The sequence below is a fragment of the Oncorhynchus mykiss genome, chromosome 5 (genome assembly GCF_057628025.1).
Source record: "Oncorhynchus mykiss isolate SJ-2025 chromosome 5, ASM5762802v1, whole genome shotgun sequence".
Classification (NCBI taxonomy): domain Eukaryota; kingdom Metazoa; phylum Chordata; class Actinopteri; order Salmoniformes; family Salmonidae; genus Oncorhynchus; species Oncorhynchus mykiss.
The window spans coordinates 74,573,404-74,597,293 of NC_143026.1; the positions used below are offsets into that span (position 1 = coordinate 74,573,404).

General features: G+C 43.1%; 2 protein-coding genes across 9 annotated transcripts in view; one reads left to right on the plus strand and one right to left on the minus strand.

The window, feature by feature from the left end:
* Positions 1–2,296: 2,296 nt before the first annotated feature.
* On the minus strand, positions 2,297–9,141 carry LOC110524517 (biogenesis of lysosome-related organelles complex 1 subunit 2). Of its 4 annotated transcripts, none has more exons than XM_021604245.3 (6): positions 9,038–9,141; positions 6,264–6,454; positions 5,595–5,711; positions 5,319–5,438; positions 5,098–5,202; positions 2,297–4,663 (listed from the first exon to the last, which is right to left on the minus strand). In XM_021604245.3, the coding sequence occupies exons 1-6, from the start codon at positions 9,058–9,060 to the stop codon at positions 4,632–4,634; spliced, it is 588 nt and encodes a 195-aa protein (XP_021459920.2). In that variant the 5' UTR covers positions 9,061–9,141; the 3' UTR covers positions 2,297–4,631. The 4 variants fall into 4 exon arrangements, with proteins under 4 accessions (XP_021459920.2, XP_021459917.3, XP_021459919.3 ...); XM_021604242.3 differs by having other exon boundaries at positions 5,047–5,202; positions 5,583–5,711; positions 9,038–9,112; XM_021604244.3 differs by having other exon boundaries at positions 5,583–5,711; positions 9,038–9,109.
* The window catches only part of LOC110524519 (ubiquitin carboxyl-terminal hydrolase 24), a 44,781-nt gene continuing 27,394 nt past the window's right edge, over positions 6,504–23,890 (plus strand). For 3 of the 5 annotated variants that reach the window (XM_036978328.2, XM_036978330.2, XM_036978329.2), the window contains exons 1-15: positions 6,504–7,263; positions 16,080–16,248; positions 16,390–16,457; positions 16,670–16,813; positions 16,911–17,033; positions 17,113–17,148; positions 17,270–17,335; positions 17,629–17,694; positions 17,786–17,860; positions 18,085–18,243; positions 18,356–18,470; positions 19,894–20,105; positions 20,193–20,450; positions 20,572–20,670; positions 23,171–23,278. In XM_036978328.2, coding sequence (XP_036834223.2) covers positions 6,991–7,263; positions 16,080–16,248; positions 16,390–16,457; positions 16,670–16,813; positions 16,911–17,033; positions 17,113–17,148; positions 17,270–17,335; positions 17,629–17,694; positions 17,786–17,860; positions 18,085–18,243; positions 18,356–18,470; positions 19,894–20,105; positions 20,193–20,450; positions 20,572–20,670; positions 23,171–23,278 — 1,971 coding nt within the window. In that variant the 5' untranslated portion in view covers positions 6,504–6,990. The remainder of the gene's footprint in view (positions 7,264–16,079; positions 16,249–16,389; positions 16,458–16,669; positions 16,814–16,910; positions 17,034–17,112; positions 17,149–17,269; positions 17,336–17,628; positions 17,695–17,785; positions 17,861–18,084; positions 18,244–18,355; positions 18,471–19,893; positions 20,106–20,192; positions 20,451–20,571; positions 20,671–23,170; positions 23,279–23,890) is intronic. The other 2 variants (XM_036978331.2, XM_036978332.2) reach the window with 1 other exon arrangement.

A 23,890-nucleotide genomic window follows, 5' to 3' on the forward strand; every position in this document is an offset into this window, starting at 1 on the left:
CTCTTTCTCTCTTTTATGGCTGGACCAGCAACAGCAACATTACAGTATAGCTGTCCAGTCTAGCCCTGTTGTCAGAGTGCACAAGAATGTCCAGAACCACACACACACACACACACACACACGCCCACCTGCACGACGCACACACACACATGCCCGCCTGCATGATGCGCACACACACACAAACTCTGCTTCGGTTCCAAAACATCTTTATGAAGTTAGGAGTCACCCTATGAAGGTGGTTGTTTTGTGGCACACACACACACACGCGCACACACACACACACACACACACACACACACACACACACACACACACACACACACACACACACACTCCTTGCTGTGGCCTGCAGGTAGGGGGAGGTTTTTGCCTACTTCTGACAGAGTAGCTTCCAACTCTAACTCAGGACAGAGAGAATGGAGGGGAGTGTGGTGGGAGGGGGGAGTTATTGGTAAACATAGCTCTAAATCATTTATCACATGTTGGTTTGAGGTCTGAAAACAGAAAACAACCAACAAAGACAAAGAAGAGTTCTGTGTTTCTCCGTCAGCCATATTACGTGTCAACCACAACAATGATGTGACCACTGACTGACCAGCACTAATTATCTGGACAGAAGATGGCTGCTAGAAACTCTAGAAAGTTCTGCAGGCCAAGCAAGGCACCGTGCTGTTCACTCTGGGGTTAGTGGTGTTCAGTATTTGTCACCATTGGTTGGTGTCTTGGTATGAGACATTTTAGAGCATTTAATTTCACACAAACATGCATGTGGTGGAGATGAACACTATGCAAAAGTCCATCTGACCCCTCCCCAGTCTCACACAGAGGGACTCAGGTGCCTGTAGGTCTGAAAGACCTGCTGTGTGTGAGATCCTTTCCCAGTTAGACATGGTGCTCGGACCAGAGATCAAATCATATATCAAATCAGAAAACACACACAAACACAAAGAATACAACTGAGCTTTCTAAGAATTCCTCACTTACCCAACAGTGTGGTGTGGGGTCCCTAAGGATAGGTCTGAAAGCCACTGTCCTAGAGTGTGTGATTGTCAGGCTGTGTTGTCTGTCGATGGGTACACAGATTCATATAAAAGCGTAAACTGTATGGGCACTTAAAGGGACAGCCCCGTGGTGCGCAGACAACCGAGTTGAAACCCAGTTGGTCATATATTCTACCCCCTGAAGAAAGTATGTTGTAGCAAAAAGAGAGAATACCATGTTGAAGTGTTTATCAACTAGGAGAGAGAGCAAGAGAGAGAGAGAGAGTTACAGTATGAATAATGAGCTTGGCCTCCACTGCCTAATGATAGAGACCTGCTTTACGTTAAATTAACCCATTCAAAAAACACACTCAATACAGCAAACACACACACAGGATAGCAGTGCAGGAGGCCATATCTGCTCTGATAATCTGTTGCCCCTGGCAATGGGATCAGATGTGCTTTGCTCCAGGACAGCTAATCAACAACAGAGAGAGAGAGAGCGAGAGCGAGAGCGAGAGCGAGAGCGAGAGCGAGAGCGAGAGAGAGAAAGCAACATAGAAAGAGAGGAACATGTATAGTCTATAGAAAGCTTGTCCGATATTTAAGTTCAGCGAGCAGCTGTGGTAATGGTGCAGAGGTGTGTCCCTGTTCTCTCTACACTGTTCTCTCTGCTACTGCACGGAAAGCGGTACAGAGGCACCAAGTCTGGAACCAACAGGACCCTAAACAGTTTCTACCCCAGTTTATAAGCCATAAGACTGTTAAATAGTCGGTTAAATAGTTAACCAAACAACTACCCAGACTACCTGCACTGACCATTTTTGCACTAACTTTGACTCATCACATATGCTGCTGCTACTGTTTATGATTTATTTTGTTGCCTAGTCACTTTATTCCTAATTCCTATTCATACCACTTAAATTCTAAATGGATTACATGTATTTTTTCCTCACCCATCTACCCACAATGCCCCATAAGGACAAAGTGGGAACATGTTGAGACATTTTTGAAATACAGAAATATCTCATTTACATATATATTCACACCCCTTTGCTATGACACTCCAAGCTGAGCTCAGGTGCATCCATTTTCCTTTGATCATCCTTGATACGTCACTACAGCTTGATTGGAGTCCCCTTGTGGCCAATTCATTTGTTTGGACATGATTAAGAAAGAAACACACCAGTCTATATAAAGGTCCCACAGTTGACAGTGCATGTCAGAGCAGAGACTATACACTGAAGTCAGCGTAGATCTCCGTGAGAGAACTGTGATGAGGCACACAGTCCCAGTCAAAACATTTGGACACTTACTCATTCAACAGTTTTTCTTTATTTTTTACTATTGTCTACATTGTAGAATAGTGAAGACACCAAATCTATGAAATAACACATATGGAATCATGTAGTAACCAAAAAAGTGTTAAACAAATCTAAATATATTTGACATTCTTCAAAGTAGGTGTGCCTTGTTAAAAGTTCATTTGTGTAATTTCTTTCCTTCTTAATGTGTTCGAGCTAATCAGTTGTGATGTGACATGGTAGGGGTGGTATACAGAAGCAAGTCCTATTTGGCAAAATAACAAGTCCATATTATGGCAAGAACAGATCAAATAAGCAAAGAGAAATGACAGTCCATCATTACTTTAAGACATGAAGGTCAATCAGTCAAATTTCAAGAACTGAAAGCTTCAAGTGCAGTCGCAAAAAACATCAAGCGTTATGATGAAACTGGCTCTCATGAGGACCGCTACAGGAAAGGAAGACCCAAAGTTACCTCTGCTGCAGAGGATAAGTTCATTAGTTAACTGCACCTCAAATAAATCCTTCACAGAGTTCAAGTAAGACACATGTCAACATCAACTTTTCAAAGGAGACTGCGTGAATCAGTCTTTTATGGTTGAATTGCTTGAAAAAAAACACTACTAAAGGACACCAATAAGAAGAGACTTGCTTGGGCCAAGAAACACGAGCAATGGACATTACACCGGTGGAAATCTGTCCTTTGGTCTGATGAGTCCAAATTTGAGATTTTTGGTTCCAACCGACATATCTTTGTGAGATGCAGAGTAGATGAACAGATCTCTCTGCATGTGTGATTCCCACCATGAAGCATGGAGGAGGAGGTGAGATGGTGCTTTGCTGCTGACACTGTCAGTGATTTTTTTTTAAATTCAAGGCACACTTAACCAGCATGGCTACCACAGCATTCTGCAGTGATACGAGAAAAAGGGGTAAAATTCAAAAAAAAAATGTAAATCTAATTTAAGCCCTAGACAACCAGGTGAGGGGAGTTCCTTAGTGACCTTAATTCAAGGGAGGAGCGTTTGACACCTGTGATCTAACAGAACGTGATTAGAACTACTCCAGGGAGACAAAGCATGGGTGAACTACACGCTAGTTATCTAGCGTGTAGTTCTGGCTGGCTTAAACCTGAACAACCAACTCAGTAGCACTCCAACCTGTCCTGCCCTGCCAGTCACATGCTGTTAAAGGTCCCCAAAGCACACACACATCCCTGGGCTCCTCCTCTTTTCAGTAATCTGCAGCTAGCGACTAGAACAAGCTGCAAAAATCACTCAAACTGGACCATTTTATCTCCATCTCTTCACTCAATCATGGACACTTACTGACAGTTGTGGCTGCTTCCAGTGATGTATTGTCTCTACCTTCTTGCCCAATAATGTTTGAACCATGTTGTCATGTGTTACTGCTATGCTATGTCACCTTAGGTCTTTATGTAGTGTTGTCTCTTGTCCTATATTTTTAATCCCAGCACCCATAGGCTATTGTAAATAAGAATTTGTTCTTAACTGACTTACCTCGTTAAATAAAATAAATACAAGTAGGGTGGTTATCTGTGTGTTGATTAAGTTCCGGGGCATGTTTCTGTGTAAATGTCATGTGAATCAATAATGTTCTCTGGGAGATCACACTGTCTCTGATTAATAAAATGTACCCCGAATCTTACACACACACACACAGAATTGCAGTATGAACATGGAGTACCGCTGCCATCTGCTGGTGAAATGACATCAGTTTCTTTGATAAATGTATTTTCAGTTCAAAGTTAATGTTTTTAAATTATACATTTTACACAAGCTACAATCACGTGTATGACGATCTTAAGAGACAGTAGTATTCACACAAAACATAAAGGTAATTTTGTCATGTTAATTCAGTGATGCCAGCAGCACAGGAAAACATTTAAAGAAGCTAATGTCCTTCAGTCAAAGTGAATTTGGTTGTCATCTGTGTAACTAACTTCTAGGTTAGGAGGGTGGTGATTCTACAGTAGTGTGCACGCAGCAGGGGACAATTCAGGATAAACTCAGTAAATCCAGGAAGTGAATAGCAATTTTGACAGGACTGACAGAGTGACCTGGAATGTTAACAGGAATATGGACACAAACTACCCAAAGCGCCATCTACACCTGGTATTAAGATGCAACTTAAATGATCCAACCAAAATGATAATGCTAGGTGTAACATCTGGGATATTCCTCCGACCAACCCCAGGCTGCCCCATTCCTCTCTATATCAGGCTGATGTAGAGGTGTGGGTCTGCTTCCTCAGATCGTATATGTTAGGTTTGGTCTACAGCTTGGGTGAAGGAGGACCAGTACCCCTATTCCTCCTTCCATAATCCTCATCGCTTCTCCAGTTTTTTGAACTTGGCCTCTGCAGAGAGACAGAAAAAGAGATGAACTCACTCACCTTCCTGCAGTTAGTCACACACAGGAGAAGTGTATTTTTAGCTGTTGATTTGGGACAGTGTGCTAGCGGTCTCTGCTGTTGGAGCTCAGGATGGAGAGGTAAACTCAAATAGCAGAGGGCGCTCTCAGGCTGTCCTAAATCAAATCCCTAACATTAATGTTGAGCTGAACACTGGATCATGGCTATTATTAGTACATCTGCAATAGAGACTAATAAAGATGTCCTAGAAACTCAGAATGAAAATACAGATATTTATTTCTATCGACCACTTCAGTCAGTCTGGTGAAGGTTACACACTGGAACTCAGTAGTCTCTTCTCCCCTTACAGCCCTGGTATAAATATAGACCTGCAATATGACGATATGGCCTGTCTCTCCACAGCCGTGTGTGTGTGTTACCCAGCTTCTTGGAGTAGGTGTCCAGTTTGTAAGCAGCCTGCTCCAGAGAAGACACTTGTTCCTCTATTTGATTTATCTGGTCTAAGTAGGGCTGCAGACTGGCGTCTGCAACACACACAATACCATTTTTTAAAAGTCAGCTAAATTAAGGTTATACTTTGTTTTCGTAAAGACCTACGAGAATTTCGTCCCTGTCACATCTGAAGGACTAATAAACATACACTTATGGTTGAGGTCCTGCAGGTTCCTGCTGATGTTGATGCTGATGTCTTTCATCTCCATGTACTTCAGACTTGTCAGCTTGTTCATGTTCTCCAGTAGATGGTAGTCCTCACAGGTGCCTGGGAATAGGACAACAGGGGAGCATGAGAATGACATTTTCTCTACAACAGGAGATTCTTATGACAGGTGTTGTTGTCCTGAAGACAAGACAGTATATAGTATGTGACTATATAGGCCTGTATAGACAACAAATGGAGACAGACAGAAATTCAGACCAGTGAGTTCTCCTTGTAGGAAGACAGCCATCTTATCGAACATGTCTGTACAGAGTTCATTGATGTCTGGCTCTGCTGGCTCTACGGCCTCCTCTGCAGTCTCCACCCCACCGTCACCTACACACAGACGTATAGTAGTTACACCACTTTCATTTCTGAGAAACATCCCACCTCCTGATGTTGCTGGCCACTCCCTCAGATTTTAACTAACAGGTCTCTAAGTTCTCCAAGGAGGAAGGATGAATTTGCCACTCCCTTAGTAGGGCTACTGCATTCTAATGTGTTGATACTAACACCAAATTCATCTCAGCAGATAGATAAATGGTCACAGAGCTATAAAATAGTTAGATAGCTAAGTTGCTAATCTTCTTCCTTTCAATAACTAAAACAGCGCATCAACTTGCAGTTAGGACTGGTATTTTCGTCCATTTGAGGGCAAATTTGCTCTTGAAGCCAAAACAGCCAACTCAATCTTTAAACGTGAATCAATTAAATTGTAGTACGCTTCTCGAAACATAAATCCCTCTTTCATATCACATCAAAAAGTAAATGCAAAAACACAATTCAGACCGAGCGTATGTGCTCTTAGCGAAGACCCCTAAATCCAATTACGTATGTGTAATGGAACTGAGAGTCATGAACAAGGGCTAGCTAGCAAGCACCACTCACTGCTGTTGGTGGGCTTCTTGTCACAACCTCCTGTAGTCACAACCTCCTGGCCCTCAGAGGCAGTCTCGCCAGGCTCTCCCCGGGGTTCTGAGCTCCCTCCCAGGCTGAGGGCGGTGGGATGGGCCAAGGAAACTCTTGAGATGCAGTCCATCTCAGCAGCCTCCTCTCCCGTGGCCGCCATTTTGCATCTACTACAGTCACATGATACAGAGCTTCACGTGACATTGATTCTTTCCTCCCCCTACAATTCCAAATTCGAGCCACACCCTTTTCCTTGACAGGTGCTTTACCACCACACAAACAATAATACCATGATTAATGTAGCTATAGTGTTCCTATTCATATTGATTGATAGTTTTGTATTCTATTGTTTTCAGATTGTTCGAGTGTAACGTTAGTGAGCTCGAGTTTTCCATGCTGTTTTGCCTGTATTCATTTTGCATTATTAACACTTCGAATCGGTGTGAATCATGTTAGTTTGACAAGTGTTTGCAGAGTTAGTCAACCTTACGTTATATGTTTTGGGCTAAAAAAGGGGGAAAGAGGGCTCTTCTGTTCTCTGGGCTTGTAATGGGTGGGTCAGGGTGGTGACGCTCTACACAGGAAGCGTCCAGTGAACCATCGTGACAGCCTGTGTGTGACTGTAAACATGGCGCCGTGCACGGTTACAGGGCTGTGCTGTTTTACACTCCGTTTCTAGCTAGCCTGAGACGCACACAACCTAACTATGGAGACAGAAGAGGAGCAACACATGACGACCCTCCTCTGCATGGGTTTCCCAGATCCTGTGGCTATACGCAAGGCGCTACGTCTGGCGAAAAACGACATCAACGAGGCTGTGGCGCTCCTGACCAACGAAAGCCCCGGGCTTGGGTATGGATATGAGCCGATGGAGAGTGGCCCTGCCCCGGGCCCATGTGGAGACGGGGAGACCACAGGGCGGACTGGGACTGGAGGGTTCGACCCACCCCCCGCTTACCACGATGTGGTGGAGAGCGAGGTAAGGCTGAGGATGGTAGCTCGCTGGCTACGTTAGTTAGCGAGAACACCAAGCTAGTTAGCATCAAAGCTACTAGCTAGCGATGCCGGCTAAATGGGGAGAAAGAGCTCGCTCATAGCATTCCATAGCGCGCTATACTCATGCCTTGCTGTCAAAATAGGGAGGGAAAACCCGCGGCATGCGGGACGTAATTTCTCAATCTCGGGCTACAAAATTCGACAGACCTCGGCTAGCTGAGTTGCAAATTCAGTACTTTGATGATCAATATTGAAAATGGGTGCACTAGCCAACATCAGGAACGTAGATTTGCCTAGCTTGTTGGTTACTGTATGTAGCTAGCTAGTCCAACGCTTGGGGGAGGGGATATGGTCGTTGCGCGAATCTACATTGGGCAAACCAGCGGGTTAGTTTACTTTAACAACTAGTTAGTGTTTTGCAATAGTTGCCGATAAAGGTCTGCAGAGAGTGAATGTGGTGATCTCCGCACTCTTGGGGAAAATGCACGTCTGCATACAGCTGAGCAGATTGTAATGGAGCTACGCTAGCTGGATATATAGCTGTACTAGTGGAGTGAGACGGTGCGATTTCGCAACCGCCTGTGGCTAACCTGATATGGCCATTTTGTGCTAAACATTTTATAATCAAAGCTCTTTAAATGGTTTGTAGTTCACTGACAACTTGATGTCTCACATACCCGTCAGAACCACAAGTTTAAATGTCTGAACATCAGCTTGCCAGAAGATACCGACCCTACCTTTAAGCTAGTTTACAATGAGTTGCACTGGTGTTGGAACACAGTCATGGTTACATTAAAGTGGAACTGACAGCGTTTTAGCAACATTAAATCTCATACCATATGTTAATATAACCCCCTTCTTTTACATTTCAAAAAATAAAAAACATTTTCTGACAAGTGAGAACTTGAAAATGACCATATTTAAGTGTTCATAAATTCATAGAATGTTTGGAAATCAAATATAGTAAGACGTTTGTGAAAATTCTATAGCAATATAGAATGGGAATGCGGCTGTGCATTTGTACAATGAATTAATTAATAAATAAAACCTAATAAAAACATCTGTCTTGTCCAGGACCAGAGTTTACGCAGACCGGTGCATCATAGCCAATCAGAGCTACAAGTAGGCCCATATGCAAATAAACCATTTGCCACACAGGCCTGCCATCATTCACTTTGAACTGGACTGTCTTTACATGAAGTTACAACAGCACGATTATAGATCATTAGAACGCATTTGCCAAAAGCCACCTGAATGAATTTCTGCAAATATGTAAATAACACAGGAGTCCTCTTGGGAACTTCAGAGTCCTATTGATCAAACCATGAAAATGTAGGATCTCTCCCTCAGTTGCATATGCACATAAACAACAACAAGATCAAAACTAATGCTAGCTAGAGCGATATGAGGTCAAATCTAATGAGGGAACATTGGATAAACCCTCAAACTTTTTCAGCTAGTTGTCCCTCAAAATTGCACTGATTAACGTTTGGGAATAGCCTGCTCGTTCTTCTGCAGCGTGCCTACCAATGCATGCTTGTCCCAACCCACTTTTTGACAACTGAATGGGAACTTGCCTTCCCACCCATTTGATCGATGACAAATACATTTGATATGCTAACTGTGGATAAGTTGTTCAAGTTCAGCATAACTAGCTAGCAAAGTGATTCACATTTCTTGATATCTAACCAAATGACACCTGCAGCTCTAGCTATAGCCACCGAAAAACGATATGAGGGGGAAAAAGTCGCACTCACCCACTCCTCCAATGACATGACATCCTCCCAGAAGCTAACGTTAGGCTCTGGGTTTTTAGCTTGCTAAATAAGTAGCTAGCTACATAAATAAATACGGTAGCCCAGTGGTGTCAAACTCAATCAGCGCATGGGCCATATTTGACCCCCAAAAAAAACAACCCAACCCAAACTGGTCATTGTTTTATTAGAAAAAAATGTGTAGCATTTTAACATATTAATACAAAAGTAGAAATAAATAATATTCGTCCAGCCTTTGCTCCTTTGCTTGCAGATGTGCATAATCAAAAAGTATTTCATAACTCCAAATAGCAAATGTACCTATAGGTTGTTGTAACATTTAAACGTAGTGTCAATATGTAACGACCCAACCAAATTCACATAGAAATGTGAGTTATAGATCTAACATTCTACTTGAAAGGACGTCTAAAATTCTCAACACTACACTAGCTTAGTATAGTACTACGGGCTATAAACGGGACACACTAAAGCAGCGCAATTGAAGTTGAATTCACTGATGCGAGCGCATTAGGCTGTAATTTTAGAAAGTAGAAACTGTTGACTCATTTATACTCACTTTTTTGTCCTATTCGGCCCGTGATCCGTGATTTTGACACATGCGCTAGCCTATTAGCCACCAAATGAATGACTTGTGATTATTGCCCTTGCTAGTTTGATTGTATTGACATTCCCAGCCTTAGTTACAGTCGTCCGTTTTTGTTCAAAATATTGATTAATTGAAACCGTGCATCTCCAATGGGTGGAGGCAGCAAACGATGTACCAGGCCAGCTGTGATTTACAACCTGATAGCAATATTTTTTGGGCTACCAAGAAATGTATTGGTGAATTATATTAACAACAATGCCTTACTGTACATCATGGAAGTTTGAGTAAAATCAAACCTATTTTTTAAACCGCTTATAAAGTTTGTTTTGAAGCATAAAGTACATATTTTTGACTGATGTTATGATTGACTGATTGTTTCATATCTGCAAAGTATTTTTGTAACGTTGTAATTTCCGCTTTAAATGCGTGGTTTATCCCATGTCTGCAGTGGCCATACAATGGCCATGTACCATCTCCACCCTGCACAGCCAGAAGAGGACTGGCCACCCCTCAGAGCCTGATCCCTCTAGGTTTCATCCTAGGGTCCTGCCTTTCTAGGGAGTTTTCCTAGCCGCCGTGCTTCTACATCTGCATTGCTTGCTGTTTGGGGTTTTAGGCTGTGTTTCTGTACAGCATTTTATGACATCTGCTAATGTAAAAAGTGCTTTATAAATACATTTTATTGGTACAGTATTTACTGTGATGGGTCCTCCACAGAAGTCAGAGCAGTCATACTTCTTGCGCTACGGGGAGCTGTCATACACATCCAATAAATTGGTCTTTACCGCACCACTCGTAGTGATTCAGGGCTAATCTCTACAACCATCCAGCTAATTACAAGCAACTGGCTAGATGAAAAGACAAGACCTTACCTCTTCTGAGATATTGGAGTCCCTTTCCCGGTGGTTAAAATAGGAGCTCAGCCAAGATAGCATGAAGTAAAAAGACAGCACTGTTTCCCCACCTGCCTCTCCATCCCAAGTCTCCCCATTGCCCCCCCCAGCAAAATTAGCCTACATTTAGGCTATTATTTATGTGTATTTCACACTGTCGAGGTACTAATCAGAATATAATGCTTGTATGGATGTCAACCTCAATACATGTTCATGTCAGCAATCAACTGCATTACAGTTAAAAACTACTTTGACTACCACACCGATTTAATGTATGCTAGCTATGCTACCAGCTTATACAAATGGGAGTCATCATTTAGCAGTCACTTTTTCTAAACCTGAAAAGAGTCAACTTCTAAATGTTATGCAGCAATAACAGCCAAATATATCCAAATCTGAATTCAGTGATCATATTGTGGGCCTGTTACAACGCATCAATCATGACGAATTTGACAAATATCCACTTTGTTAGATCAGATTTGGTAAATGTTCTATCCCCACGGTCTACATTCCATTGACCTCTTTACCACAACTATTCCCGTCACCTCCCGATCTCTTTCCAGGAGTTACCTCATGTAGGGATTTCAAAGACATGAAAATGAGTGATTATAAAGATCTTTTGTTATTTGTGAACTTGTTATGATATCCTGTTGTCAAAGTTCTCCATGTTTGCTGTCAAGGAAGTGAGTTTGTGTTATATAGGATATACCGCCCCCACCTACCGTCTACCAATCATGTCAATGCGGAGCTATACAGAACCCCCTCATTGTTACAAAATTTGGGAGGCGCACGGCATCATTTTGAGCTCATTTTGGCCTTCGCATGCCTCTGGATGCTCCGCAATTGCATCACACCCTTTCTATGGAGCCTCCGGACTGCATTGCAGGATCAAACATAAATTGGCCTTTAGACACGGTGGAGCTGGCGCAAGATATGGGTTGGAAACTTACCTCAATGCAGGAAGGGATTAACCCAATATTGGATTAAAGTGTTACTAGTGTTACTCCTTAGACCATGTTCTGTTTAAAGGGGACATTTCTCTGGATGCCAAAACAGACAAATACTCCATCTAAACATGAATAGATTCTCAATTATGGTTCTAGAGACATAAATCCCTCTACTTTCATATCACATCAAAATTATTTCGAAATACACACTTACTGTGCACTGTTTTCACCGATTTTAACACAGTTGCAGCCGACAGTATATTTCAGTGACAACAGGTTTGTGGCTTCCTTTTTGTTTCAGAGATGCAGATACAGTGCCTTCAGAAAGTATTCATACTCTTGACTTATTCCACATTTTCTTTTGTTACAGCCTGAATTCAAAATGGATTCATATTTTTTTTTCCTACACGTTTTTAGAAATGTTTGCTAATTTATTGAAAATGAAATACAGAAATATCTAATTTCCGTAAGTATTCACAACCCTGAGTCACATGTTAGAATCACCTTTGGCAGCGACTACAGATATCAGTCTTTCTGGGTAAGTCTTTAAGAGCTTTGCACACCTGGATTGTACAACATTTTTCAAGCTCTGTCAAGTTGGTTGTTGATCATTGCTAGACAGCTATTTTAAAATCTTGCCATAGATTCGATTTAAGTCAAAACTGTAACTAGGCGACTTAGGAACATCCAATGTCATCTTGGTAAACAACTCCAGTGTATATTTGGCTTTGTCTTTTAGGTTATTGTCCTGCTGAAAGGGGAATTTTAGTGTCTGTTGGAAAGCAGACTGAACCAGGTTTTCCTCTAGGAATTTGCCTGTGCTTAGACCTAGCCCGTTTCCATTTATTCTTAAAATATACTCCCTAGTCCTTGCCGATGAAAAGCATACCCAAGAGTGGTACTCAGTGACGTGTTCTGTTGGATTTGCCCCAAACAGCACTTTGTATTCAGGACAAAAAGTCAATTTCTTTGCCACATTTTCTACAGTTTTACTTTAGTGCCTTTATTGCAAACATAATTCGTAGGCCGTCAATGTAAATAAGAATTTGTTCTTAACTGACTTTCCTAGTTAAATAAAGGTTAAATCAATTAAATATTTTTATTCTGTACAGGCTTCCTTCTTTTTACTCTGTCATAAGGTTACTATTGTGTAGTAACTACAATGTTGTTAATCCATCCTCAGTTTTCTCATATTACAGTCAACAAACTAACTGTTGTAAAGTCACCATTGGCCTTGTTGTGTAATCCCTGAGCGGTTTCTTTCCTCTCCGGTAACTGAGCTAGGAAAGACGTCTTTGTAGTGATTGGGTGTATTGATACATCATCCAAAGTGTAATTAGTAACTTCACCATGCTCAATTCAATGTCTGCTTTTTTTTACCCATCTACCAATACGTGTTCTTTTTTGCGAGGAGTTAGAAAACCTTCCTGATCTTTGTGGTTGAATCTGTTTGAAATTCACTGCTTGACTGTGTGGGGTACAGAGATGAGGTATTCATTCAAAAGTAATGTTATTAAACACTATTATTGCACGCACAGTGAGTCCATACAACTTATTATGTGACATGTTAAGCAATTGTTTTTCATTTGAACTTATTTAGGCATGTTATAACAAAGGGGTTGACTCAAGACATTTCAGCTTTTCATTCTTTATTATTTTGTAAACATTTCTTAAACAACTCCACTTTGATGTTATGGGCTATTGGGTGTAGGCCAGTGACCAAATATCTCATTTGAATTCATTTTAAATTCAGGCTGTAACACAAGAAAATGTGTAAAAAGTCAAGGGGAGTGAAGACTTTCTGAAGGCCCTGTATCTAATTGGCACAGGTAGTCCACTCTGTCTCCACTCTGTCTCCACTCTGTCTCCACTCTGTCTCCTGTCTGTCTCCTGTCTGTCTCCTGTCTGTCTCCACTCTGTCTCCTGTCTGTCTCCTGTCTGTCTCCTGTCTGTCTCCTGTCTGTCTCCTGTCTGTCTCCACTCTGTCTCTACTCTGTCTCCACTTCTGTCTCCACTCTGTCTCCTGTCTGTCTCCTGTCTGTCTCCACTCTGTCTCCTGTCTGTCTCCACTCTGTCTCCTGTCTGTCTCCTGTCTGGCTCCTGTCTGTCTCCACTCTGGCTCCTGTCTGTCTCCACTCTGTCTCCACTCTGTCTCCTTTCTGGCTCCTGTCTGTCTCCACTCTGGCTCCTGTCTGTCTCCACTCTGGCTCCTGTCTGTCTCCACTCTGTCTCCACTCTGTCTCCATTCTGTCTCCTGTCTGTCTCCTGTCTGTCTCTTCTCTGTCTCCACTCTGTCTCTTCTCTGTCTCCACTCTGTCTCTTCTCTGTCTCCACTCTGTCTCCTCTGTCTCTTGTCTGTCTCCACTCTGTCTCCTGTCTGTCTCCACTCTGTCTCCTGTCTGTCTCCACTCTGTCTCCTCTCTGTCTCCACTCCTCTCTGTCTCCTGTCTGTCTCCTGTCTGTCTCCTGTCTGTCTCCTGTCTGTAACATGGAAATATGGCCGTGTGGAAATACTAATCCTATAAAAGTGTGTAGCGATTGAACCTTTTTTAGTTTTTAGAAAATTATTTCTCAGTGATATGAAAGGTAAAGTCCATATGCTTCCGAAACCGTACCGCAAGTGATGCTTGGCAATGTTCAGGCCGTAGGGTCGGTATATTCTGGAAAAGCACCAGCATAGGTGCAGTCTTAGCCAGCTAGCATCAAGTGTTTCCCGCTAGCTATTTTCTAAACATTAACATTACAATGCCTGCAAAGACAACTAGCTATCTATGTAAGCGCTGTTCAATAAGCAGCTATCTAGTTAAGATACATGCTGATTCAACACATCACCATGCATTTATGAATCTCAATGGATCACTAGAGTTTTGCATCTAGTGCATTGATTCAGTATCATATACAATATCACTGGTTCATCAATTATGACTTCATTTGATTGGTTGTTTGACACTTGTCGTGTGATGAACTCAGATGGAGGACAGCTGGAGGACAGCTGTCAATCATGTACAGAATAGAGGGAGGGGGTGGGTGCTTCCACAGCAAGTCAACAGTTGTCTGTTTTCACTCAGTAAATGCCGTGCATAGAGAATGCACACCTGGAGATAAAATTATTTGCAAAACTGCATTTCCAAACTGGACTGGTGAAGGTGAATGGTATTGGCTCTCACTATTCCAGTTCGCTCAGATAAGTGCTAATGAAGGAGTTAATGGCTCAGTAGACTATTGAAAAGAAGGAGAGGAGAGGAAGCCACTGTAGTACAGATTAATCTAGGGGAGGATTGTTGAAGGACGAGGTGGAGAGGAAGCCTAATGTGTAGCGGCCACCAGGTGTGTATCTCTCTAGGGTTCGGGTGGGTACGTCTCTGTTCGCTACACACAGTAGATCATGTCAGATGTCTTCATTGCTGTGGGAAATGGTGTGTAGGGTGACGTTGCTCACCAGGGTGTGTCTGGTGTTGTTGATTTAGTGGGATGTTGAGGTGCTGAAGACAAGCGGTCCCTAAGAAGGAACACGACACCGGGGTTGCATTCAGTAGGGCACAGTGTTGCGAAATGTTTTTAAATGTACCCCATTTTCCAGGAACAGTGCACTGACATCAAAGCAGCCTTGTTTTGTTTTTAAATTAAACGTGTCCATCCAGGTTAAAATAATATTTCACATTCAGACCATTGTACCAGACACCCTCCCTCCCTCTATCCCATTCTTTGTCCTCCATCCTCTCCAGCTTGTTATGTGTCTCTGCTGTTTGTGCCTTAGGATGCATGTCACAGGTCTGTGGCCCTGTGTTCCCATCCTAATTATAGCTCTACACACACACACACACACAGCCCTGCAGTCTCATATGCCAGACATACTAGGGGCTCAGTTACTTAGCTGCCCTGTGCAACACACACACACACACACACATAAAAACACACACACCGGAAAGACACAGACACCACACCCTGTCCCCCTGAGAGAAGGCCAGAGCTCCAGTCCTCCCCTTCTCCTCATGCAGGAAAACAACACTAGTCCTGTTATCATTACTGTGTTAATATGCCTAATGCTGACAGGAAACAGTGCTAACTGTCTATTGGATCAGCAGCAGCTAGTTACTACCTGGAGCTGTTTTTCTATCTATTAACCCAGATCAGTTTATTTCTAGACTAAAACATCATTCTATGGAGATTCTCCTATAAACATGCTTAGTGATCCTGGAGTTGACTCAGTCTGGGGAAACTGGCCACTTGTTAATCCACAGTTATTCTGTAAGTGGTAGGTCAACAGTTGTCCATACTGTCTTAACCTCAGAGGTATCTGATTGGACTGTGCTGTTCGGAGGTTTCTGATTGGTAGGTGCTTCCCAACCGTGGAATGTTTGCCTGTTGACCTTTGCATCTTAGAGAAAAGCTCATCTCCATCCAGACTTTAACACTTCTTTCTATGAAGGAGGAGCGCTGAAACCTGACGCTTCTCTCTCTCTCCTTCCATCCATCATATATTGGTATGCATTACTGAATGGGCAAAACACACACACACACCCTCCTCTCCATCATCCTGTTAACACTGTCATAAAGCATCATAAGTACAGTAGAACTATAAAGTGTTTGTGTTTCAGAGGAGTAATGATGAGAATGGGAACTGTTCTGGGGGCAGTATGGAGTTCCCCACCACTAACCTGTATGAACTGGAGAGCCGAGTGTTCACTGACCACTGGTCCATCCCCTACAAGAGAGAGGAGTCACTGGGCAAATGTCTGGTCGCAGCCACCTGCTTAGCCAAACACGGTAAGAGAGAGTGATTGTGTGGATTTTGTGTCATGTTGTCCCTGTTGAATGCTTTTCACACATTTATTATTTTGCACCCAGTTGTCAAACAATAACTACAGTCTCTCTCGCTTTCTCCTCCGCTCACACTTTCTCTCTCAGGTCTGGCAGATGCAGATGAGAACTGTAAGCGGTTTATGGACCGGTGTATGCACGAGGCCTTTAAGAAGGTGAGTCGTGTGTGTGTGTGTGTGTGCATGCATGAACCTTTAAGAAGACGAGGTGTGTGTATAAATATAACACTTATGAGTGAGCGCTGTATAACCTGTTTATAACACCAGTTTCAAGAAAGGAATACTTTTTTTAACAGGACTGTTTAGTGTAATTTTGCCGCTTTCACTGACTCTACTTCCTCCTGCCCTCGCTCTCTCCCTTCTTGTAGCTCCTGACCAGTAGTGCTGTCCATAAGTGGGGGACAGAGATCCATGAGGGGATCTATAACATGTTGATGTTACTGGTGGAACTGGTGGCTGAGAGGGTCAAACAGGAACCCATACCCGTTGGGCTAATGGGAGTACTGGCTATGGTGGGTATACAAACACCTGTTACATATAGTACACACATGCTACTCCATCACATCACACCACCCTTACAAAGGATAACCTCTCTGTCTCTGTGTGCAGGCCTTCAACCCAGACAATGAGTACCACTTTAAGAACCGTATGAAGGCGTGTCAGAGGAACTGGAGCGAGGTGTTTGGAGAGGAAGCCATGTTCGCTGTGTCGCCTAGCAACAACTACCAGAAGGTGAGGTCACATGGTTGTTGCTCTAGGACAAAAACATGACTGACTGATCACCTATGTATGTGTGCCTTTGTTTCTACAGGAGCCTCATGGCTGGCTGGTAGACTTGGTCAATCTGGTAAGCCCCACCTACACACACACACGCACACACACATATCGGTGATAGTTCAGTGTTGCTGTATTTAGTGATGTGACTGTGTTTCTCTCTTCATGTCCTTTTTTTCTTGCTCTCTCTCTAGTTTGGAGAGATGGGAGGGTTCACTGCTATCCAGGCTAAACTCAATACCGAGGAGATAGAGATTGGGGTAAGGACACACACACACACACACACAGTCCTGAAGCCTCGCTCAGATAAATGCTCCGTTGTGTGCCTACTCTTAGGCCTCCTTGTGTGAATCGCTCCTTTTGACGATCCTAACCGGAACCACACACATATTTGATCCCTCTCACAGCCCAGATGATCTCCACCATTAGCATGTTAATCTCTCTCTGGCACCGGAGAATGCAGCTGCCCAAGCCCCCCACCCCCTCGCCCGTGGGAGACGACCACTCTGGTTTTTGAGACTATGTGTGTTTGTAACTGTGTGTGTCTCTGCAGTGTGTGTCTGCTCTGGTCCAGCCCCTAGCTGTGTGTGCAGAATACCTCAACTCCAGCCTTGTGCAGGTAACATCTTTTCCTCCACCATGCGTCAAATGTTACATCCTCAGCATTGTTGATTAGTTAATGAGGCTAATAATTACGTTTGTGTATGTAGCCCATGTTGGATCCTGTTATCCATAAGATGATCACCTACGTTCAGAACCTTGAGGAGAAAGACCTCAAAGACAAGGTACCACAATACCCCCTGCTCTATATACCCACAATTCCCTGTTCTACATACCCTGGAAAGCTCCCGGAAACTTTAGAAATATAAGTGTCCAACGTCCAAAATCGTTCCTTATGCGCTTCCATGTCTGAAGCGAATCTTTGTTTCCCAGACTGACTGTTCAGAGTTTCCTATGAATGCAGTGTAAGGTGATGGCTCATCATTTATATTTCCCTCACCTCCTGTAGAGGCTGGTGAGCATCCCAGAGCTGCTGTCGGCCATCAAGCTGCTGTGTATGAGGTTCCAGACTGCCCTGGTAACTGTTGTGGACGACCTACGCCTGGACACTCTGCTACGCATGTTGAAGACTCCTCACTTTTCCACCAAAATGAACTCCCTCAAAGAGGTGAGAGGTCAGGGGTTACAATGTCAAGAGTTAGAGGTCAAACCGCTCTCCTTATTATTATGTTACTCTGCATGTGGATGTTTCTTGTTATATAAAATGTGTTTGTGTCTAGGTAACTAAGCTGATCGAGGAGAGTACTGTGTCTAAGACGGTGAAGAATGCCATTGACACAGACAGACTGCTGGACTGGCTGGTGGAAAACTCTGTCCTCTCAATAGCACTGGAGGGTAAAGACGATGTTAACGTTAACAATGGAACAACATATTACTATTTATGTTATTCTATTATCTTGACTAGTGATTCCAGGTAACATAGACCAGTAATATAACTGTGGAGTGTGTATTCCAGGTAACATAGACCAGTAATATAACTGTGGAGTGTGTATTCCAGGTAACATAGACCAGTAATATAACTGTGGAGTGTGTATTCCAGGTAACATAGACCAGTAATATAACTGTGGAGTGTGTATTCCAGGTAACATAGACCAGTAATATAACTGTGGAGTGTGTATTCCAGGTAACATAGACCAGTAATATAACTGTGGAGTGTGTATTCCAGGTAACATAGACCAGTAATATAACTGTGGAGTGTGTATTCCAGGTAACATAGACCAGTAATATAACTGTGGAGTGTGTATTCCAGGTAACATAGACCAGTAATATAACTGTGGAGTGTGTATTCCAGGTAACATAGACCAGTAATATAACTGTGGAGTGTGTATTCCAGGTAACATAGACCAGTAATATAACTGTGGAGTGTGTATTCCAGGTAACATAGACCAGTAATATAACTGTGGAGTGTGTATTCCAGGTAACATAGACCAGTAATATAACTGTGGAGTGTGTATTCCAGGTAACATAGACCAGTAATATAACTGTGGAGTGTGTATTCCAGGTAACATAGACCAGTAATATAACTGTGGAGTGTGTATTCCAGGTAACATAGACCAGTAATATAACTGTGGAGTGTGTATTCCAGGTAACATAGACCAGTAATATAACTGTGGAGTGTGTATTCCAGGTAACATAGACCAGTAATATAACTGTGGAGTGTGTATTCCAGGTAACATAGACCAGTAATATAACTGTGGAGTGTGTATTCCAGGTAACATAGACCAGTAATATAACTGTGGAGTGTGTATTCCAGGTAACATAGACCAGTAATATAACTGTGGAGTGTGTATTCCAGGTAACATAGACCAGTAATATAACTGTGGAGTGTGTATTCCAGGTAACATAGACCAGTAATATAACTGTGGAGTGTGTATTCCAGGTAACATAGACCAGTAATATAACTGTGGAGTGTGTATTCCAGGTAACATAGACCAGTAATATAACTGTGGAGTGTGTATTCCAGGTAACATAGACCAGTAATATAACTGTGGAGTGTGTATTCCAGGTAACATAGACCAGTAATATAACTGTGGAGTGTGTATTCCAGGTAACATAGACCAGTAATATAACTGTGGAGTGTGTATTCCAGGTAACATAGACCAGTAATATAACTGTGGAGTGTGTATTCCAGGTAACATAGACCAGTAATATAACTGTGGAGTGTGTATTCCAGGTAACATAGACCAGTAATATAACTGTGGAGTGTGTATTCCAGGTAACATAGACCAGTAATATAACTGTGGTGTGTGTATTCCAGGTAACATAGACCAGGCCCAGTATTGTGATCGAATAAAAGGTATCATTGAGTTGCTGGGCAGTAAACTGTCTCTGGACGAGCTCTCCAAGATCTGGATGATACAGGCAGGACAGTCGTCCACGGTGATTGAGAACATCCACACCATCATGGCTGCGGCTGCCGTCAAGTTCAACTTCGAGCAGCTCAGCCACCTGTTTGTCCTTATACAGAAGGTCTGTATGTGTGCTTAGGAACGTTTCTGTGGGACAGTAAATTGTGTGTGTTTGTATGTGTTAGTAATGTGTGTGTGTGTGTTCCAGAGCTGGGAGGTAGAGAGTGACCGTGTGAGGCAGAAGCTGCTCAGTCTGATTGGGAGGATCGGTAGAGAGGCCCGCTCTGAGGCCACCACAGGGAAGGTGCTGGAGGTGCTGTGGGAGTTAGCCCACCTGCCAACCCTGCCCACCTCCCTGGTACAGCAGGCGTCTGAGGAACACCTGGCCATCCTCACTGACGCGTACGCTGTGAAGGAGACTGTCAAACGCTGCTACATCATCAAATGTATAGAGGACATCAAGAAGGTGAGAAACACACACTTTCTCTCAAGGTTGAAGCGCCGCTATGTCACTCACAGCTTTCGAGTTCAAGTCTAATATCAATTGAACACACACACAACCTGAATAAGCCAGTTTATGTTTATAGACTCAGACTGAGGAGGAGGGTAAAACCAGCGACATTCAGACCTCATTTCTTACTGGCTCCTGGGGCAAGAAGAAAGCCAAAGAAAACTCATTGGCCAAAGTAAGAGAAGCCCCTCTCCTTAAAACTCTAATGACCAATCAGCATTCACCTACAATCTTCTCACTGCTCACACACCAATCCTGGAGGAGGGCTGGATGGGGGGGGGGGGGGGGTTGATTTGTAACTGAATGATTGCTGTATTGTTGATTTTAAAGAGCTGTTCCAGTACTACAGTGGGTGTCTAATTCTCTGTGGGTTGGGCCAGTCTTCATTGAGGTTGTAAGGGGTATGTGTGTGAGTCAAGGTGTGAGGGGTGAGTTATTGGATAAGTGATGTGCATGTATAGTAGGAATGTAACGACTCACCGATACACAAATGTTAAGATCTGAGTGCATCGGTCCATAGAACCTCAAACCGATCCAAGTGTACCTTGCATCAGTCAGAAAATCCATTCCGACATTATGAATAGTTGGTTCATGTTTTGCTCAAAAAACATTCTTTCTACCTTCCGAAAATATGTGGACACCTGCTCGTTGAACATCTCATTGCAAAATCAGGGGCATTAATGTTGTTTCACATTCTCCAGTCGTTGTTTTCCTTTACACCATAGTCACACACACAGTTCATTCCCTTGTTCTCATGCTTACCAGGCAGGGTGTGCATGAACGCAGCATCACAGAACACAACAAACTGGACAACAACAGCCTGTGGGGGGGGGGAGAAAGACAATGTCCCTGTACTATTAGACACCTTGCTTTATCCTCCTCTCCTTCCTTCATCTGCTCTATATTACAGCAGTCACAAATGAGAGGAGGAAGGAATGCCTTTGTTTTATTCAAATTGGAATGTGTTTAGTGAAGCCTGCAGAGAAGTTCTGGCCCGACAGCACATCTTGTTGATTCTAAAGTCAATACGTCATGAGTTCTAGCAGACAGTCTTCACGTTGGGTAGCATTTGCATCAGAAAAAGGCTATTCAATGTTTGCCATTGTGATTGTTTCAAGGGTTATAGTATTATATGTGTGTGCACGTGCCTGGCTGTGTGAATATGCAGTATGTTTGTGCCCGTGTGGACATGTCTCCATGTCTTTCAGTGTGCAGAGACTTGTATTTGTTTTGTGTGTGTCAAGTGTTGGTCAACTCTGACTCAGTCCTTCCTCAGCTCTGAGGACATTGATTTCCCCTCTTAATCATCTACAGCTTCTGAGTTCATTCGCTCCCACAGAAAAACTATTCTGACATGCTGGAACACTCCTACACTACATGACCAATAGTATGTGGACACCTGCTCGTCGAACATCTCATTCCAAAATCATGGGCATTAATATGGAGTTGGTCCCCCTTTGCTGCTATAACAGTCTCCACTCTTCTGGGAGACTTTCCACTAGATGTTGGAACATTGCTGCGGGGACTTGCTTCCATTCAGCCACGAGCGTTACTGAGGTCGGGCACTGATGTTGTGCGATTAGGCCTGACTCCCAGTCGGTGGTCCAATTCATCCCAAAGGTGTTCGATGGGGTTGAGGTCAGGGCTGTGTGCAAGCCCATCAAGTTCTTCCACACCGATCTCGATAACCCATTTCTGTATTTCTGTAATTGTCATGCGGAAACAGGAAATGGCCTTCCACAAACTGTTGCCACAAAGTTGGAAACACAGAATTGTCTAGAATGTCATTGTATGCTTTAGCTTTAAGATTTTCCTTCACCGGAACTAAGGGGCCTGAACCATGAAAAATAGCCCCAGACCATTATTCCTCCTCCACCAAACTTTACAATTGGGACTATGCATTGGAGCAGGTTGTGTTCTCCAGCTCCAGTCCAATAGTGGCGAGCATTACACCACGCCAGCTGACGCTTGGGATTGCACATGGTGATCTTAGGCTTGTGTGCGGCTGCTTGACCATGGAAACCCATTTTCATGAAGCTCCCGACTGACAGTGCTTCGAGAGGCAGTTTGGAACTCGGTAGTGAGTGTTGCAACCGAGGACAGACGATTTTTACTCGCTTCAGCATTCGGCGGTCCCGTTCTGTGAGCTTATGTGGCATACCACTTCGTGGCTGAGCCGTTGTTGCTCCTAAACATTTCTACTTCACAATAACAGCACTTACAGTTGACCGGGGCTGCAAGGCAGAAATTTGACGAACTGACTCGTTGGGAAGGTGGCATCCTATGACGATGCCACGTTGAAATTCACTGAGCACTTCAGTATGGGCCATTCTACAATATTTGTCTATGGAGATTGCATGGCTGTGTGCTCGATTTTATACACCTGTCAGCAAAGGGTGTGGCTGAAATAGCCGCATGCACTAATTTAAAGGGGTGTCCATGTAGTTTTAAATATATATTTTGTGACAACTGCTTATATTCATTGGCTATGTCATAGCAAATGTTTTAAGATAAATATTGATCCATTGCAAGCTCTAACAAATGAATTAGTGTGTGATGGTGATTTCTAAACAAAAGTGGGGGTGGCAAACATTGTGGGGTAGTAGATGCCCGGTGGGGGCGGGGGTGCTGGGGGTGCTACTCATCTAGTGTCTAACCTGTGTGGGTGCATGTAGTCTTCTCAACAGGGCAGTCCCCAGGCGGTCTGGGTGGTTCCAGCTCTGCGGCAGCTCCATGAGATCACACGCTCCTTCATCAAACAGACCTACCAGAAACAGGACAAGGTACACACTCACACACACATTACCCCTCACCCCTTTTCTCGCAAGGGAGCACTTGTCCAAGATGTCAGCAGTCGACAGCATTAAAAAAACATGAATACAGCACATTAACGTAATGCATTTAAAACTAACAGACTAGAGCCGGACCGATATGTGATTTTTGTATTCCGGTTTGTTTTTTGTTTTTATGGAAATTTTCACAGATAACTGATATATATCTGAAATAAAAAATAAAGTCTATATGGACTGTGCTTAAAGCAGCCCTACAAAGATACTCAAAGTTGATTTCTTACATTTGAGGAAAGAAAATGAATGTAAGGCCCACAGAATTTAGGAGCACTGAGAAAGATTAGATGTTTTATTTATTGACAAATTGTGTATTACTCTAGTAAAAATTGGATAAACTGCACGGATTCCAGCTAAAGATTTGATTTGGCTCTGAAGAATGTGCTGCCTCATACTAGCCAGCTGGAAAACAACGACATGGGACACATTTTCAATGTATTAGTATTTCGCTATGTTTTCTTCGATTGTAGGGCTTTAGCCACTAAATTCTGGTAGTTGTCACTTTAAGGAAAAACCTCAGTCACAAAATTACCCGCTGGCACCAAGTAT